At 36.4% G+C, this 20,693-nt stretch overlaps 1 protein-coding gene across 1 annotated transcript in view; it reads right to left on the bottom strand.

Moving 5' to 3' along the window:
- LOC113226655 (neural cell adhesion molecule 1-like) overlaps positions 1-20,693 on the bottom strand; it is a 136,522-nt gene that overhangs the window by 61,584 nt on the left and 54,245 nt on the right. Inside the window, exon 5 of the mRNA XM_026459375.1 lies at positions 6,724-6,834. Within this exon, the coding sequence (XP_026315160.1) occupies positions 6,724-6,834 (111 nt within the window). The remainder of the gene's footprint in view (positions 1-6,723; positions 6,835-20,693) is intronic.

Raw genomic sequence — 20,693 nt, 5'->3', positions numbered from 1 at the left:
AAAACGAAACGCAGTAATGGTCACATTACGTCTTGGTGGCAGAAATAGGCCCGTGGCAGTACTTCCCTGGACGAACACAAGGAGCTTTGTACTACTACTATGTGAGTTGATTAAAACAATAACGAATTTAAATTATAAATAAAAAGTAATTATTAATGTAGTAACAAATAATTGTAACAAATAAGAAGAATTAGAAATTAATTATCACGAATTCGGCAGAATGGCTGGTGCTGAATAATTCAAAGGCGCATTTAGAAGCGAGTGTCATCACTCATAGTTGCCAGGAATGTCGCATTGTAACAAAGAGGAGCGGGTACGGTGTAGTCAGGGCCGGAAAGGTCGTAGGTATCGCTGACATACGAGATGACATCCTTATGGGAATAAATAGAATGAAATATATGTTACTCAGTTTCTGTAATGTAGTAGCAGATATGTTTTTTTGTTTAAAGGAAAATCATCTGTTTTCAACATACTAGGAGCAAATCTAGATTATATTCCCAGATGGGCAACTTTAGTCTTCTAAACACATTATGAACGGTATGATTTTTCTATACTCATGATAGTGTAAAAGCAATATTAGAGTATTGATCTGAATAGTTCCAAAATCGTACTTGCTACACGGTTGAATTTACATAAAATTTTCCTACGAATTTGCTCCACTTTTTCCACAAGTATTTTGTATACTGCAGATACGCCATCGATCAATTTAATGTCGGCAAGTTCAAAGAACTACCTTCTTGGTGTCACGATGACTCGCAAAACTGAACATGTGCAGTAACCAATACGCATTTGATTATACGGAATGTACGCAGGAATGGAAAAAGGGCGTTTTATTTCCTGACGTAACACGCATACGATGGATGGATGTCCCATATTTTATAAAAATTATAATTTAAACTTTCTTAACTCCTAATTGAAATTATGCTTATCGGACCGTTGATCATTGATTATGAGCAGAACACATTCAAGCTAATGGATCAGTGTGAAGGGGGCACCAAGTTTGGGTGGTCGAGACTGGGCGAGGCTTAGTCGTAATTACGTTACCGTGGCCGACTTTGGCCCGGTCATATTGATCATTCCACGTCACTTATTCCTAACAAACTTACTCGTTCTTCCCAACTCGTATAGGCATATTTGTTCAGCGTTACTCGCTGAAATGTTTTTACATCGTAGCTTTAAATGACTTTCCTCCTTGTTTGCTACATTCAAGTTGACTTTATACATTCTCTCATAATATGTTTGTTTAACTATGAAAGGGCGTTCTGCTGTTTCAAAGTTAAATGGTTTTGTTGTGTTTAATTTATTTTTATACATAGCCTACATAGTTAATCCTCGGCAACAAAACGGATGCTAAAGTAGAAAAGTGTATTTTAAACTTCAATATATACTTGTAAACATGATAAAGTTTAACTAATAATATTGAAAGCATCGTTCACGGGAATAATGTTCGATCAAATATTTGCACATTTCATTATATTAACGAGTTGTGAAAGCGATCTAACAAAGTCGAACCGCAGCGTCACGGATGACAACCCGCTAATCCCCGAGGCTATGCATAATGCCAACTCAAAACATTAAGCGCGCAAGGATTATCAACTGTTTATACAAGATTTTCAACTTGCTGCTACATTTGTAAGGCACCAGGAAGCATCGTTACGTGAAGTAACCGCGCAATCGGAAAATTATTACCTCCGCCATCATTTTCGGCAAGCGTGGGTATGACTTCGATTTTTAATGGCACGCACGAAGAAATATGTAAATCAAGAACAAGGATTTCGTCTCAGAGAACAAAAATATTGAAGGTTGAGAGAAAAATCAAAGAATTTCATTGGATTGACACATCCAATTTGCTGTGTCATCCGCCGTCATTTCATTTTTTTGGACAATGACTTAGTACACGACAAATAGTCTGAAGTTTGGAGGTAGCTGAATTGTGTTTGTACCAGTAGGTTCTAGCCTTTGTCTCAGTTTTGTGACGGTGCTTAGAAAGTTTTGAAGTGATTTATGATCCAGAAAGTCTTTTTAATATATTATATTTTTCCCCAAAACTGGACGAAGTTGGGCGATCTTTCAAAGCTCTTGTGTAATGTCGTTACGAAGCTACATTATCTACATAGCTGACCTCTCATTTTATTGTAAGTTCTCTTTATTGTTATAGTATTCCTTTGCACTTAGCGTTGCATACAATTTATATTAGCTTTAATTGTTTTGATAAAGTCATTTGTAACCACTGGGGTTTAGTAAGATAAATCTTAGTGGTTTGCTTTTCATAGGTAAACATTTGACCACAATCATACGTAATGGTTAGTTCATAAAAATAGAAGTAAATTATTTTGCTACTTCGCGAACCCAGTTAAAGCGAAATTGTGCGATTGTGTTGAATATTTTCATAAAATCTTGCTTTTGTTGCACTAGTAATATTATTTATGGTGGTCATATGGTGGTGTTCCGTATCATCATTAAGTCTTATTTTACTTAAGTTAATAAATTTTCAATGTTCGGTTTGTCGTAATCTTATTTTTGTCACAAGAAACGATAGCAAACCTTACGACACTGCAATATGGTTGCTTCTTTTTTTGAAGTTTAAGTAACATTCGAATTCGTCGTCGTTCAACTATAAAACGCTAGATGGCAGTACATTGATTGAAATTTCTATTTAAGTAAAATCAAAATGTCGTAACTAGCTAGAGATACGTGTTTTGCATAATTGTATAATTAGATTTTTTGAATTTTAGGCTGGGGTTCCACCCCTGTGTTGTAGATATTCCCCGGATTCACACGAAGCGTTTCGCTTCCACATTTGTATGGCGAGCGGCTAGGGAGTGGAATTCCCTGTCTGCGGACTTGTTCTCCAAACGCTATAACTTGGACCTTTTCTAGGCGAGAGTGAATAAGCTTTATTTAGGTGTGCATGCTACATCGTCGATCTCATGGTCACTTTCCATCAGGTGAGATAAAGGTCAAACGCGCACTTATATTTTATAAAAAAAAAAGACAAAAGGTATTGATGGTATTGAATTTTCAACGATATGCCAACAAAGTTAAGTTTAAATTACATTTTTTTTTATAAGTAACGGTACAGATTTTGATATTTCTTTTTAAATTTGAAACTACGACCAATCATTATCACGATTTCATAGTGTATCAAATTATAAATGTGTGAGTTTCAGTGACATTGGTTCTGATAGTAATCGAGGCACTTTCATTGTTTTTTTTCCGTCGTGGTAGCTACTTTGCATGATTTAACCTTCACTGGGTTCGCAGACTAGCAAATAATAATAATAATAACGCACACACTCAACATAGCCCCGCACTAGGGAAACCCTGTGTCGCGGGTACCTTGTACACACACATAGACAACAACAAATCACACCCAAATTTACGAGATAAACAAATGCAGGCCATACAAATGATTCTCCCGGTCCGGAAATCTTACCTGGGGCCTCTGCGTAGCAGTCCGGCATGGTAACCGTTCGGCCACCGAGATAGTTCACTAATTTACTTCCATTTTTATTAACATGGATTTCTGCAAAGTAACTTTTGAATTTATTATTATACAATATTGTGATGTGTAATGGTAGTGAAGATGCTTGCTTACTTAGTGCCTATTCGCTTTTTTTTCTATTATTGTTATGAAATATAGCATGTTGTTTGAAAGTGAACGGTTTCAGTCACCAAAGGAGAAGCGGGAAAAACTGTTTTGCTACATCAAAGGGATGAAGTATTTACTATTAAATAACGGTCTTACAAAAAATATACGAGACACCTAAAGATTGTCTAAAGAATTTGCTAATTTGTTACACGATAGGATGTACTTTATCGGATCATGTAACATCCTGAAAACAGGCTAAAATATCTAAAACAAATTAAATAAGAATAAAACATTTAAGTTTGTACACAATTTTTATACGAAGGTAGTTCTCTTTAAGTATTACAGAGAACCTACTAAATTTTGTTTTTCAACTGAAGCTCTATAGTAATTAAATTCACGTTTATCCAAATTTTTGAAAATTACCCAGCCGCTTAGCGACACACCGCGCCGGCTGCTGTTTCATCACTCGCTATCGGGCGCTTGTCGACGTCGTATCTGTGTCAAATTTTCTCTGCGTGTTCTTATTTTATTGATATTAATTTTGACCCCCCTCACCTCACCCCTAAAATCTAGGCTCTATTGAAATACCTCGCCTTAAAGAAAGGCTTTCCTTATAACAAAAAGGTATTAATATTTGAGAAAGATAGAATAGGATGTAAAGTTTGCAAAGCGTTCGGTACTGTTCTAAACGGAGCGTCTAATTTTGTCTTTGAAACCCCTACCCCCTCGTTCCTCGTATCTTGAGGCGATGGATAACTTTACACCGGGTGCCATTTGGAGCCGATCTCTCAGAGTGACTTATCGGTAAGTTTAAGAGCGATATATCAAAGTAATCGGTTTAATTTCTCATCTCCCACTTGGGGGAGAACTTATGCTTATTCTGACTGATACTGTCGTGATTTATGATGAGTCAGTTCATAGGATCGTTTAGTGTCAAGTTAACGAGCAATAATATTGGATAGACAATATAAACATACAACACCTTCAATACAAATGTCTTGGAAGACTAATGTCAATGGGTCTAGGCCGACGTTGGGAAATATGGGTTTCCTTATTAAAATCAAGACCAAAATATTCGTTCATAATTATATTTTAGACGTCTCACGTCACTATACAACAAGGTTATTTGTAAAATACTAATATCCTCGAAGGACCATATTACTGTGGGGTTTGTGTGGAACATATCTAACTAACATCATGAACAACAACTTTTGTTCCATGATTTTAATATTTCATCAGATTTTTACTTTCGTACAAAAATAAACACTCTAAAAGGTGATAACTCTGTGTAGTAACAAAAGAAAGCGTTAATACCAATCCTATGCAAAACGCAGGAGCGGCGGTGGGAATGGGTGAAGAGGAACGCTTGCACGTTTGAACTTACCATCTTACTTAACAAATTTATATCTAAAAATTAGATAGTACAACAAAAAATTTTTGGGAAATTCCTATTTTTTAGTTTTATAAAAGTCATGAAATGTTGTTTATGATGTTAGTAATATAGTCATGCGAGGTTTAGTATTTTTTTCTGTAACCCCTTTATATTATTAACTTAGGATGTAGGAGAATAACATTTCCGGCTTAGTAACGGGTACTGTTTCAGAATAGCATAGTGAGTTACTTTATTTTTAGATAGTTGTAGATTTTAGCCTCAGGGTCGTATTCCAGAACTCTACTCAATGCTCAAGTCAGGATTTGAGCAGAGTTAAGAAAGATTTCAAGCACTGGAAATACGACCTTAATGGTAAGGACTTGAGTATGATTTCTAGTGCTTTGAATCATACTCAAGTCCTGACTTGAGCTTTGAGTAGAGTTCTAGAATACGATCCTCAGAGTCTTGTGAGCCGATTCAAATTACGACAATCTCAGTGGCGCAACGGTTACGACTGTGGCCGTCGGATGATGAGGTCCCGCGTTGGATTCCCGGTAGAAAAAATTTGGAAAATTAAATTTTGTTTTATAATATAAAGTGACGGATCGAACAAGTCGTGCGCCTGGTGGTAGGCGACACGCCTATCCATAATAGTTGCAGTATCACTAAGAGCTTCAAATCGCTAAGATCTTAGGGGCACTGCCACTACGCCCGTCACCCTGAAACACAAGTTGACAAGTCTCATGTGCCTGTAATTTCACCAGCACCTTTACCCTTCCAAATCGGAACACAGTAATGCTCATATTACTGCTTGGCGGAAGAAATAGGTAAACTTCTAAATTGCCTCCAGTGTGGGTGTGATGTGGTTGACAATCCGACGTGTCTTGCATTTATTGTTTGTGTTTTATAAGGATCTTGGCTGGTTTTAACTACATTTAAAAACCGAAATCAAGTAAATGCAGCAATATGTGTATCTACGTTAAGGGTGTGTTGTGTTAAGAGCCTGTTCTAAATTAAGAGTCTTCTTTTGTCTGCTTAAACTTTCTGACAATTCGGTAATAAAATAAAATTTAAAAGCTTTCTGTAAGGTAACGTGGAGGGTTTCTTTAAATGTAATAATTTAAGCTATGGTGAAGATGATTAGGGCCTGTTGTGAAAAGGACAATATATACAATACACACTTTTTCTTGTCGCCAAGTTTTAGTTATCATAGTAATTACTATTTTTTTCTTTCATTGTCTTCTGTACGTTATGTGTGTAGGGAACTGCCACTGCTAGTAGCTAGTATTATTAATTGAAAATCCATTTCAAACTCTCACCTCTCCCATGGCCTAAAAGATTAATTTTGATTTTTCAAATGAGAGAGGCGGCATTCCAAGGCAGTAGCATTATCGGTCGGTGTTAGGGACTCACTGCTCAAGAGCAAATGAATAATACGTGCCGTATCCAGCAGGATGGCATTCTGCATTTGTGCTGGCAGCGACATGCCACATAAATACAATCGCCTCAAGTTGCTAGTTAGGCTGATATAAATTTTCTATCAGTTAAGTTCTATCAAAACAATTGAGATTATTTCAGTGGAGGCCACATCTCACATGCCGTTGATCGCATGCGCATGATCGAGATACTTCCACGTTTCTCGGTTTCGGCTTTCACGAGACACTCGTCATGCGGGATGGTAACGGTCACAAGAAATATTCTCGAATGCGATCGATCCAATATCGCAATATCTGGCTTATTATTATAAATTCGGTCTTACCTCCTCTAACTTCACAGACGAGCACCAACTCATTGCCTTCTTCCAATGGCCCCACAACGCCCGACACATCGCGACCTGACTTATCGTACAAGATCAGTTGGTGTGGAGGAACTGAAACAAAGAGAAAATACGGTAAATTGTTTTGATTGAACTAAACGATACCGACGTTTGACGTGATTGCGACGGCGATGCTACACCGAAATGGCAGCCGCTTTGAGAACGTAGCGGTATTTTAATCACAACCATAACGCAAAATGTACCTGTGTATTGTATTAATTAGTATACAGGGCTATTTGAAAATTTTGAAAAACATCACCTCGGTTTTAAGTTATTGTTATTGTTTTATTTCTAGTCTTATTTTTAGCCACACCGCAAAAATAATGTACGTATACGTATGCAGGGTTTCTTAACCTGTGGTCTAAGGACTCCTAAGGGGTCCGTGTAATGAACGCCGGGGGTTGATGACGAGAGTAGCTAACATATTGCATTAATATAAAAATTGGTATTGTTGTGAGTAAATATGTGACCTTTCTGAATTTTCGCGACTTTTGACGGTTATAGCGAACGAGACGCGCGTCGATGCAACTCGCGAGCCTTTTATATTTTATTTATTAATTAAAAAAGTTTTAAAAACAATACTTATTAATCTAAACTTGGCGGCGCAACAAGCACCAGCGTAGGTTTATCCTTACTCCGCAAGAAGTTCGTCTTCATCTTTTCGGAAAGGGTCCGTGGGCTCTTTGAAATTTTGGGAGGGTCCATGACTAGAAAAAGGTTTAAGAAACCCTGATTGATATACAGGATTGTTATTAACAGCCTCCGTGGCCGAACGGTTGCCATACTGGTCTATCACGCAGAGGTCCCGGGTTCGATTCCTGGACCGGGAGAAATATTTGTATTGCCTACATTTGTTTGGTGAAATTGGGTGTGATTTGTTGTTGTCTATGTGTGTGTCCATGGCACCCGCGACACAGGGTTTCCCATTGTGCGGGGCTATGCACATAGCTATTATGGCTATGATGGTGAGCCTTATTTTATTTATGATTTTATTTGTGAAATACTAACGCCGGACTCTTGTACGAACATCATAAACAATAATTTTTGTTAAAATATGACTTTTTATAAAACATAATAAATTTATCAAAAATAAACTAGGTTTTTGTTGTATCATCTGACAATTTTAGATCTGTATCTGGTAGTAAGGTAGTAAATTCAAATGTGCCGACGTCCTCCCGGATGACCCCCACCCGTGTTCCTGCGTTTTGCTCAGAGTTATCACTGTTTAGAACTATCTATTTAAAAATTTGTATATTTGTATGAAAGTAAAATGTGATGAATTATTGCAAGTCATGGAACAAAAGTAGTTGTTTATGATATTAGTAACGTTATTAAGGACTTTAATTATAGTCCTGAGAGGTTGTTAGTATTTTACTAATAACCCTGTATACGTCCATTGTATTTGCAGTGTGGCTAGAAATAAGAACGTAGAAACAAAACAGAAACCATAAATTAAAACCGAGCCGATATTTTTCTTAAACACATGTTTAAGCATGTATGTATATGAACTTTATTTACGACTGCTGGATGATGTAAATAGCGAGTTAAGCTCTTCGCATTTCCAAAACGAACTTTCTATAACTTAATTTTTTGCTTAAACTTAGACAAAGTTTGTTTTTTAAATACAAAAAACTTTCTTAGCTCACCTTTACTTAGTCGAGGTCAAAGTTTGTTTTATAAATCTTAACCTTAATATTATGGAGGACAAAAACCGATAAGGTCTTCAAATTGCGGTTTTACGGTAAGGGTTTATTTAAGAGAAGCGCTAAGACTTAAGGACCTTTTATCTAGTATTACAGTGATTTTCCACTTGCATTATTGTGAAAAAGTCATAACAAAAGCAAAGGATGCCGCATTCTATATTGATTATTACTAAATTTTTTTTCTAAGCCCCGCACTAGGGAAACTTTGTATCGCGGGTGCCATGGACACCCACATAGACAACCACAAATTACACCCAAACTCGCGAGAGAAATAAATCTAATCCATACGAATTCATTATCTAAATAGCGGAGCAGCTGTAGGTCGAATGTCTATAGGTATATGTATCTGTAATCGAACGGCTTTATATTTTTTTAGTAAGGACGTGAATGCCATTATATTGAGGTAGTACTTGATTTTTATTAGACTATAATAACTTTTTTAGTAGCTTATAAGTACTTTTGAATAGTTTTACTCTAGTTATTTCAATATCATATCAAAACGCCGTAAGTATATACAATAAAGGTATTTCGTATTTGACCTTTTACCATACATAGAAGTTCAAATTTCATTAACAGTTACATCTTTTTAAAATAGAAACTATGACCAATCATTATAAAGATTTTACAGTGTTTATCATTAGTTTGTGTGCATTTTCGCGACAGCGGCTCTGATATACTCCACCTCCATTGTTTTTTTTCGTGGTCTTTATGCACAGACTTCAGTTAAATTTTATAAGTTCTACGACCTCCGTGATCGAGTGGCTTGCACACCAGTTGTCATGGTATCGTCATCTCTGAGATCCCGGGTTCGATCCTCGGCCGGATTAAAAAAAAACATAACTTTTCTATATTGTCTCGGGTCTAGGTGTTTGTGGTACCGTCGTTGTTTCTGATTTCCATAACATAAGTGCTTTAGTTACTTACTTTGGGATCAGAGCAATCTATGTAAAGTTGTTGTGTAATAAGTAAATAATGACATTATTGCGATGTCATCACTGTGTTATTAGTGCAACTGTATTAATTATAATATGAATAAAATACATTTTCAATATCCCTGTTTTATTTATTTATTTTACTTTCTATATAATGGAAATTAAAATAACAATAGTAAGCAAACAGATCCCTGCTGATTGATATTGAATAAGTAAAGAGAGTCAGGTGTAATAGAGTACATATAGAGTTGAAATAAAAACGCACGTGAGACGTTATGATGTTTTAAGCTGTCTATAATAGGAGAAAGGCACACTACTAACCTATTTAAAGATATTAATATAATAATGTTTAGAAAACGAACAGAAAATCTGTAAAAACACATAAACAAATTACACATTAACAATATTTGCTATCTCGCTTCATTGTTAAAAAATGAATAAGACAGACGCACAGTTTGGGTAAATTGAAATCGAAATGGGTTGAAAATTTAAAACAACTATTACTCGCTAGTCATATAAATCAATTGTTTGTAAGTAGTGAGTGCCACTGGTACATATAGATAATATTAATAAATAAAAAATTGGCTATGGGAGGGACGAGAGTCCATAGTAATGTAAGAATAGATAATAATGATAAGAAAAGATCAAAGTATTATGACGAATATGCTTAGTTGGAACCATAATTTAGATCTCAGACAGAAACTCGGGGCAGTCTTTATTTAACATTGGCGGTAATGTTAGTAAGATAGCTTAACAATACATTTACATTGTAACAAAATAAAAATACAATTCGAATGCAGAATTTGATATTTTGCCTACAGCACGGTATACGGAAAATGTCGAATTTAAAAGAAATCTAAAGCACCGTCGACTTTGTAATTATAATTTTCATAACTAGAAAGTCAAAGATTGTAAACTGCTAGGAAATCAACCACGTGTTTTCCGCAATTCAAGCAAAATAAAGGAAATCTTGCAACCAAGGCTGCATATAGGTAAGCAATAGAACACACAACACTGGAAGTTACGAAGTGATACATATTAAAGAGACGTAATATACATCATGCTGACGTTAATAGAACATTTCTCCAGCTTGAGAAAGGAAGGCTCCCCTTCGCCCCCACTTAGTGGGACAAGGAGCGTTTATGTCGGGTGTCCCTATCACTTGTAAATGCTTTGTACTACACATACCGCGAGAGAAAGCTTCTATCTTACTATCGTGTGGCAATTGAATAATGCAACGTTCAGTAACACAATAGAAGGCAGCTGGTACGATGTCACTTTGAGCAGGGTTTAGCTTTGTTGCAAAAAACATGGGTAACGTATCAGTGCAAAGAGTCGAGGTTTCAATTGATTGTTGGCAAAATACAAGTTTAGTAAAAATGGGTATCCACTTACAGAACTCCTTGAAGAAATTTTTCGAGAAATTGCTATTCGTAACCGGATGTTAACGTTTGTAATATATAGGTTATTTTCTTTCATGATACCAAGTGAAGGGACGAACAGTCGATAGCAGTTGCAGTGCCACTCAGAGCTTTAAATTGCAAATATCTGACAGGCACTGTCATTGCGCCTATCAACTTGAGACGCAAAGTGGACACGTCTCAGGTGACTAAATTTCATCAGAAAGTACCCTTCAAAACCGGAACGCAGTAATGCTCACAATACTACTTGGCGGTAGAAATAGGTACAGTAGCAGTACTTCCCTGGACAAAGTCTTTCACAAGGAGTTCTACTGCGACTGCTCACTGGTCAACTGTACAAAATGTGTTCAGTCAATCAAAATTTATTATGAGTATGGTATGGCGTAAACATGCAGCCGTCTATTTTCCATGTATTATTTGTATGAGTAACTAAGATTTTTTTTCTATAATGTTGGGCTTTTCGTCAAGATATTTGTGTATAAAAATATAAAACTTCCAGGTTTAGTGTGATGCTCTCTTTAGCCAGATCCGAAAGCTATTTGCCCAGTAACGGAACGCTTCGCTTCCTGCGGTCCTGAGGAATGAACAATGAGCAATGTGAATTGCAAAGTCTTGAATTCCTCAAAAACCGCTAACGCAACATGACAAACGGCACTAATTACGGTTTCACGAACAAAACAATAGTTTAGAAGCACGTAGCAGGAGGCTGACCGCAAAACCGAATTACGTTTAGCCCTTTCCACTATTGGTAACAAAAGTACACCCCCAATGCTCCCGGAACAGCGGGGTACAGCCGAATGGGAGTCCCGGCTATCCACCGGGCTAGTTAGTAGTCATTACAGGGGCGGCTATTCACCAACTTTGTCTTCGATAGCGGAATCAGTAACCGGCAAAACAACATTCAATTTAAACGGAATTTCATAGTCGACAGCGCCAATTAAATATCGTGCTTTAGGCTTCACGATATGACGTCCGTTCTGCCCCTAAATATCTCGACAAGGAAAAGGCAAATTGCTTTTGATTTCTAGCTGTCGTATAATAAATTTGCGTTTGAAAATTCTTTTCAATTACAGCTAGCAATTGAGACAGTAATTAAAACTTAATTAGTCAGTCGCGATGACAGTCACGTGTAAGTTAACTTTTATTTTGTCAAGTTTAAGTTTACAGTAAATTAATATAAATGTACATTCGAATGAAAAAGTGTCAGTTAAAGATGTATTTAGTCTTGTTTATAATAATTCTTCAGAAGTAAATGAAGCATAATACAAAAAATCAGATGTTTTAAACGAAATATTTGACCTACATTAACAAAATAATTTACTTTATCATTAGAGAGTCGACCAAACTAATCAAGGATATGTAAAGGACTAGGATTAAATACATCGACGAAGGGATTCCAGCCGCGATAACAATCACACACTTCAATACAGAGGTGGTCTCTTTCCAACCTCTGTGCCGTCTCTCTCAAGGGGCACATTAACATCGTTAACGCCTCGGGCGACATATCAGCTTCTATAAACAAACTATAAAGACACTCGCAGCGTTCAATCAACAGTAAAATGTTACTCACATCCACATCTCCGTCCCCAAGGGCTCGTTCATACTCACAAATATGTATATTCTCTAAAGTTGGACACCGACTCAATGTGTCGAACAATATTTCGTATTCGATATCTTCGGAGGTCAGCTTTATGTTCTTAAGACTCTTCGCAAGATGTATCGATTTTGATAAAGATAGTGTGTATCCGCGGAACATACCCAAACGACCTCGCTTTTCAACGTAAATGTCTAATGTCGTCAACTTGTGACATTGGGAAAATAGAATAATGAAGAAATCATTTCTTATACAAATATTGCTGAGCCTCAAAAAAGTAAGGTTCTTCAAAGTTTTCGAGTCAGGCGACAAAGTTATAGGTCGATTACACCTGATTACGGATCCATCCTTTCTGCAAAAATTAGTTAATGTAACTTTGTTTGGCAGGTACTCCAAGCTATTTTCGAAGCCGTCACAGGAGTCTATACAGTACCAATCACTGGGTGAATTAGTTACTGACATTTTGATCTTACTAGGCATGCAAATGTACGAGGGGAAATAGTCCTTAAGTTCTTCACTTAAGCTCCTAAAAAACTGTTCATCGAAGGTTGTCATTGCTTTGTTCCATGCTTTGAAGATAATATTACCATCCAACATAAAATCTAAAGGTAGAAATGGGCTTATTTCCACTCTCAAGTCATTGCAATTTACGAAAAATGTTGACCTAAATATAGGCGACGTATAAATTATAATCTTTTCCAAATACATAATGAAGATGTATTCCAGTTTTTCAAATTCTAAGTTGGAAACACCTCTCAAGCATTTTGATGTTTTATGTGTTACACGGCAATCACGAAATAAATATGATAATTTAGAAAAATTCACTTCCATGTCGTCTTCCTGACTTAGAGGAACATCTTCCAATTCCCAGAAGTCTTTGTAATTATCAGCTACAGTAATTTTCAAATCTTTGGTCGAGGGAAGGCCCTTTAAGAACAGTAACGGAGTATCAGAATCCAAAAATTCGAAAATAATGAAGTGAACGTCTTGAAATAGCTTTGCCTTAAATACACTTCTGCATTTTTCCCATATTCCATCTCTCACACAACGTCTGGGACATTTAAAAAAGTTGATACTTATGTTTTTTAAGCCTTCGGGACATATTTCTGGAAGGTCAGATAAGTAGATATTGGTGAAGGTAAGGTCCAATGTTTGTAAGTTGATGAACTGAGATATATGTACTCGCAATTTATCTGCAGATAAATCGGCAACACCACTGAAGTTTAACTCTTGAATGTACTGCCCGAAATCAACAAAAAAGTCTTGTTTCAAAGTGTTTGCTCTTGCTACTGTGCTTCTTGATAAAACTGTCTTCTTGAAATGACATGGTGCAAAAAATCTCCTAAGCGCAAAGCTACTATTATAAACATTGATTTTCGATTTGATATCCAAATAATTAAATATTAATATGCCTACTTCGATAGGCAAGTCTAAAAAAATCATTTGGTGTTAGATTTGTATTGTAAAACTATAAATATTTACAAAAAATATCATCTAAACAAAAACAAAAATGACACTGATTGACGTTTTTAATTTTTAGCTGTCTATAAAACTTCTGCAAAAAGATACGCATAATACTAATGGGTTTTCGATATTCAGTGACAGTTTTTTTTCCAGCAGTTTTATTGAGGGTTCCACATTGGAAACTATGAAATCGAAAAATTACTATGTTAATTTTTTTACGAAGCGCATATAATCATAATCTATATTTTATAACACAGACGCATGGGTTGTTTGTTACTCACTTTTGCAAACTGTTAGTTACGCATTACCTACTGTATTATTAATACGAATTTGATACAACGATAAATCGCATTGCTGAGAATACGGTTGGAATTATGGCTTCTGAATTATGCATTAGGCGTTATACCGTTGAGGTTGTAAAACTGTACTATGGTCCGGTCTGTTCTCACTTTTGTACACAAATTGTTCTAGTTTATTGCAAGTTGTCGTTTATGCACGACAGTTTACGAGTTTCGACATTCTTGTATGGTTAGAAAATTTGTCAGTGCGCTGCGTGCTGAGTTTTATGACAATGCATCGAGCTTCGATTCATACTGTTTGCTACGTTCTTGTCAAATAACTACAATAAAATGCTCACCATGCTGCACCTGAATAACGTTTTACAGTAGAAGCGTATGGTTAAACAAAGTTAGACTATAGCTTCACATGCCGAGTTCTTAGGTTTCAGGTTTTGATGGTCATGTCTGAGTGTTGGTTTGTTTGAAAAAACGTATATACGATATTTCGATCCAAAAAATAGTATTATTTCCTAGGTCCAAGCACGTATGCCCTGAGATTTGTATGAAACAAGTATTTTTCTAACTACCCTTTGGTCATATAGGATATATAACGATTAATTTTAATGTGATATTTTCATTATAATATACACTTGGCATTTACGTGATCATAAGAATAAGTCTGAGATCTCACATAATTATGTACATTTTGAACTACATGGGGCCTTAGGATGATAGTAGAATACATATTAATTCTTGCTCTCATTGTTCTTTGAAAGCACTTCGTGTACTCGTGATACGCTACGAATTTTCCACAAAGCGCTAATTTATACCAGTAACAGCGTTTGCAGCTCGTATATTTTGAATTCACGCCGACTTTTCAGCGTTCTCGCTTTCGAATCACGACGGAGTACATTCCGTAGTACATTCTCGTGTTCATTTCTTATAAGAACAGATCGATATACGCTCAGCTGCGAGCAGCCAACTTGTTTCATTAAATTCAAATTTCGTGTTGTACTTATTAATTCAGCTCGGCGTTTTCTGAGCACGTCGCGAGTCGCGGGTGCTTTTTATTCCCGTCTCGCAACCAACTTTTCGCGAATTCGGTGAGCAGCGAAAGGGTTCTGATTACTATTAATTGACAAGTTTGTCGCTTTCTGATTCAGACAGAATCAAATAACAATTAGAAAGGAACAGACACGTGTAAGTTCAATTCAATATTGTTATTACACATTAAACAAAAAACGATAATTTTTTTATAAAATATAAGTGTGCATTTGACCTCCATCTCACCTGATGCAAAGTGATGATGAGGTCGACGATGGAGCATGCACACCTAAATAATGGCTATTCTCTCACGCCTTGAAAAGACCCAAGTTATAACGTTCAGGGAACAAGTCTGCAAGCAGGGAATTCCACCCCATAGCCGTTCGCCATATAAATGTGGAAGCGTAACGCTTCGTGCAAATCTTTGGAATATCCACAACATAGGGGTGGAACCCAAGCCTACGCCTAGTCCTCCGGTGATGAAAAAGGGAAGGTGGAATTAAATCGTGTAATTCCTTCGCACACTCTCCGTGATATATCCTGTAAAATACCGATAAGCAGGCAACTTTACGACAGTGTTCAAGGCTCTGCAGCTTCGCCTCTACTTAATTCTGTAATAAATCCAAAGTGGCAGCAGTACTCCATGCACGATTTCATACGTAAGTGACGGGACGAACAAGTGCATGAACAAGTGCACGAACATGCGCCTGGTGGTAAGCGACACACTGGTTCATAGCTGTTGCAGTGCTACTCAGAGCTTTAAATCCCAATGTGAGGGACACTTCCACGGCGCCTGTCACCCTGAGACATAAGTTGACACGTTTCATGTGCCTGTAATTTCACCGGCACCCGTACTCTTTACAACCGAAAGGCAATCATGCTCACAGTACTGTATGGCGGCAGAATAAGTAAGGTGGCAATGCTTCCTTGGACGCGAACCCTTTCACAAGCTCTATTGTTACTAATAGTCAAAGTAAATTTTATGGGTGAAGAAGACATAGACATATGAGAAGGAATTCAAGTTGTACATAAAAACATAACAAAAGAAGCCATCGTAGAACACAAGTACAATAGCTGTGTCCAAGTTCCTGGTAGCTGCAATAACATCATGATCTATAAAAAACATTAACCTGCTTCTTGAATGGTTAAGTTTAGGTAACCTATGGAAATTTAATTGTATTGTAATATTGATTGTAATGGATATTATGATATTTTACTACCATGATGTTGATTAATTTTTGTGAAATTATTCCACTAGTTTTTTATAATAATTAATATAAATATCGAACTATACTAGGCCGGTCGATCTGGTATGGCACAGACGCAGTTCGAGTTCTACGAGTCCAGATCTAAGGAATTTTTCTTTGTGCTCGATCTTTGTATAATTATGATGGCTTTATAAATTTAATGCGTTAGATATTTCATCAGATGAAATGTAAAAATCAACAAACTTGCACAGGCACACGTGCATTAACGGCTATACGTACATCAACGGCTATGCGAAGATATTTGCCGACACTCCACATTACCGTTGCCTATCAAAATATAGAGATTAAATGAAAGCCAAGTTACGGCTAAGCCGTTTAGGTATATTACAACAATTAAGTTTGCAAGTTTACGTTAAGCAATTCACTTAAACTTACGTACATAATCACATTTCTCGGAAAGTTTGGATTTAGGAGGAAACTCTTCAGAAAATGGAAGGAAACAGATACTTACTCGTAAACTAATTCTTGATACCTTTTAGATGGATTCTCATTAACATACTTGATGAATATTTGAAGATTAAACTCCAGCCTGTATCTGTATTTATTATAAGTCAGACGACTGTTTCAAATTTAAATGAAAACCGAAATAAAGGTTTGCAAATGAGCTTCTTCTAAAGCAGTTCTATAAAGCGAAATGGTGAAATCCAATTTATTAATAAAACTTGATGTTATATGCAAATTACACTTGAAATCGTCATATACATTTTTTTTCATAAGTTTTGTTATGCACGTAAACCAGTTGTTGTAATTATTGTGTCCTGTATTTAGGTCTGCAGAAAAAAATTCTTTTAGAAATAAGCAGTACCTTTTGTTTGTGTTCTTTTTACTTAATGCGATTTGTGTTTTTCTGTGCAATAAATGATTAAATAATAATAAATAATTGATTAAACTCCACTAACCATTTGTAAGGTAAATTCCTCATTGAGAAATGAGTAAGAAATTCTAGAACTTTCTAAATAATTCTAGAAACCTAAGAAATTATCTTTGTAAAAAAAATAATTAAATACACGTGTATTGTTTACCATATTTATTTCAAATATCATAGATCAAAACAAACTGCAAGAACTAAACGGGTCACTGCTATGGATTTTTGTCATACAAATACACAGATTAGAGTCAAATAATTCATTTATTCCATAGCTCAAATAAATTTTCACTTGAAAACATAATTTTTAAGCTACTGCTCGTTCACACTGCTGACCTTTAGGGTTTGCTCTTTTCAAATGACTTTGAATGCTATGGAATATCGTCTTCCATACATTATCTAACACGTAGTCTTTAATTGTGTAACATGACGTTTCAATTAAAATATTTTTAATGTAGATTATAAACTTAGGAAATGCTAATCTAAATATATGCTCCGGAATCTTCTCAATAAAAGAATCGGTTCCGTTAAACGAAATCGCAGCCTTCAGTATAAAGTTTATGTTTCACTATTACGAACCAAATTGGAAATCGTATCTAGCCTAACACCCTACTTGTACTGTCACTTGCACGTAGGAAATCAATAGCAAACTTCACGGGTGCATCGATCAAACAACGACTCTTACTTTACAGTTACTTCAGACGTATTCCAGTTGGTTATACATTGTCTAAGAGCTTATACCACTAACCGCGCCTGTTTAAACAATGTGATATATGGGTTTGTAGTGCAATGCCTTGGCGTGGAGGCGATGACTTACAGCTTTGCTGCGCTCCCACTTAACTGTTACATATTGCTACACTTAACTCAAAACCCCTGCAAAGAATTATTTACGGAAGTACAACGACCGCGGACGTAGTATACCACCCCAGATACATTACACTGCCGGCCGTATAAATTGCACGGCTTACTAAACGCCAACTAATAGAGTGAAGTTGCATACGAACAAATAGATGTATGTCGAATTCGTGATAGTGAAAAACGAGCTCCGATTTCGTGTCTTGTTATTGTTGGCATCTAACTGTCTCGCACGAGATGTATTTTTAGGCTGTAGAGTTTGTAAAGAGAGCATAATATACAAGCGAAATATTTATGACTCATTACTATGTACATTTCAGTCCGTGAGTAAATGTGGTGCATGAACTGGCTGACATTTCAAGCGGGGCTCGTTTACAATTTAAAATTCCGCGATAAACATATGTAGATAAGAGAGGCGTAATAAATCGCTGGCGTGGCGGCGAGGCAGCTGGCCGAGGTAGGCCGCGGAGTTAATAAAATCACTCTGTTAGATTCGAGGGGTCTGTACGTTCGAAGGGTTCCCTCCCCGTCGTTTACAACGTCATGAGTCAGAAATGCCAGCTCGACACGAACTTCCGAATTTATGTATTGAAACTAAAGTATCTAGTTTAGATGGCAGGTATTTGAAACTCTCTTGAATACTATGTGCCAAGTCGAGAAGTTCGAAACAAATAAGTATTGGAGTTTAGGGTACCTCGCTGCAAGAACTTGATTATTGTAAATACACTATCATTTCAATGCATCTAGTTCTAGTTAGGTACAACTTTCGTATCTGTACTTGTTGGATAGTTTGCCTGGGAACTTTGTCACGAGCACATAAATTGAAGCAGAAGAACAGTTTTCCGAGTTCGCCTTGATATGTTGATATGTTTATTCGACGCCCTTATGCTCCGAATTGATGCCCATATATAGCCATAGCTGAAAGCGGCCACCACTCCAAACGTGATATCGCAGTACATTATTGTAATAACAGCACTCTGAGGCTTCTTTGACGGTCTTTATGGTTGTGTGCAACCTCTCATTTTCCTTACCGAAATTCAAAGGAGCTCTAACAAAGCTTTGTTTTGCATCGTTCGCTCAGTGAAGCCGCTGAAAGGCTGGCTTTTTAGATAAGGTTCCCTTATAAATTTCCAGCATAGGGCAGACATTCTGCGCTAAACTTTTTCAGTGGGAACGTAACCAGCTGCTACATTCCCCATTCTAGTTTGGAGGGTCGACGTCTGCGGGGAAGTTATTTGCAAAACTGTTTTACTCGTTAGATATAATTGTGTTTAAAATAATGAGACGGAATGAAAATATTCATATGCTTGCGTCCCAGGACTCTTGGTGGAGTCCGGGGAATTAATCCAATCAAGGTTCTACTAAAATGTTTGTTATTATATCTGTTTTGCATTTAGAATGTGGTTGAAGCTGAACTTGTTAGCTCTCGTCGTGACATTACCTACGAAAGAACCATGATCATATTAAGTTAAGAACTCGATTGTTACATACTGGAAATGATTTTTTTGTAAAAAACTAGTTTGTCATAATTTTTTTTTTTATAATATCAAGTGACGGGATAATTTGTGCGCCTAGTGGTAAACTACACGCCTGTCCATAACGGTTGCAATGCCACTCAGAGCTTTAACTCGCACAGATCTGAGGGGCACAGCCACTGCGCCCTGTTGACAAGTTACATGTGCCTGTAGTTGTTGTTGTTCTTAATACAAAGATCGAAAATAGGGGCCCGGCAGGACTTGAATCTGCGCACAAGCTGCACCGTAATGTCTAGTATTTATGATTGTTTTTCTTCCAAGCAAATCAACTTAAGGGTCTCATGGTCATGGTTATCTGAAATACACTTCAGAACACATAATTATAATTCGTGTGTTGTGTGTTGTTATACTGGTTTTTAATAATTTGGAATTAGAATAGTATTTTGCATTTTAATTACTAATATATTCTGACGCCTATGTCTGTGCTATATGATTAATTATATATTTTTTGTGTGTTCCTGACCATTAAGGCCTATGGCAGAATATAGCGACGACAATGTACTTCATTGTCCTTTGTAGCTGAGTCATAGACCCTTTGACGTGTGTTTTTGTTTATTATTATTAATTTGCGTATTTTTTCTTTGTGTTGTGTTGCATGTCAAATAAACTATTTTATTTATTTAAATGAAATTTAAGCCACTTTGCATTTTCAGTATTAAATGCCTTATGCTCAAAAAATGTTAGAGTAGAATATAAATTGATTTTCTCCCAATAGCTTACAAATATTACAATGGCAGTTTGTACAAATATAGATATATAAATAATGGTACAATGGGAGACTGGTGTCCAAACTAAAGTATGGCCTGCACCCCACGAGCGTAACAATAAAAATTGTATATATTACAGTAGTTTAGCAAGCTATTATAAATCACTAGAAATCTTAACAATAGGAATGAGACGCGCGCGGGTGTGTGTGTGTGTGTGTGTGTGTGTGTGTGTGTGTGTGTGTGTGTG

Source organism: Hyposmocoma kahamanoa, unplaced genomic scaffold (genome assembly GCF_003589595.1).
Source record: "Hyposmocoma kahamanoa isolate Upper Pololo Valley unplaced genomic scaffold, ASM358959v1 192, whole genome shotgun sequence".
NCBI classification, from domain to species: domain Eukaryota; kingdom Metazoa; phylum Arthropoda; class Insecta; order Lepidoptera; family Cosmopterigidae; genus Hyposmocoma; species Hyposmocoma kahamanoa.
Note: the sequence above shows the minus strand (reverse complement) of the source record. Positions and strands in the feature narration are given on the sequence as shown.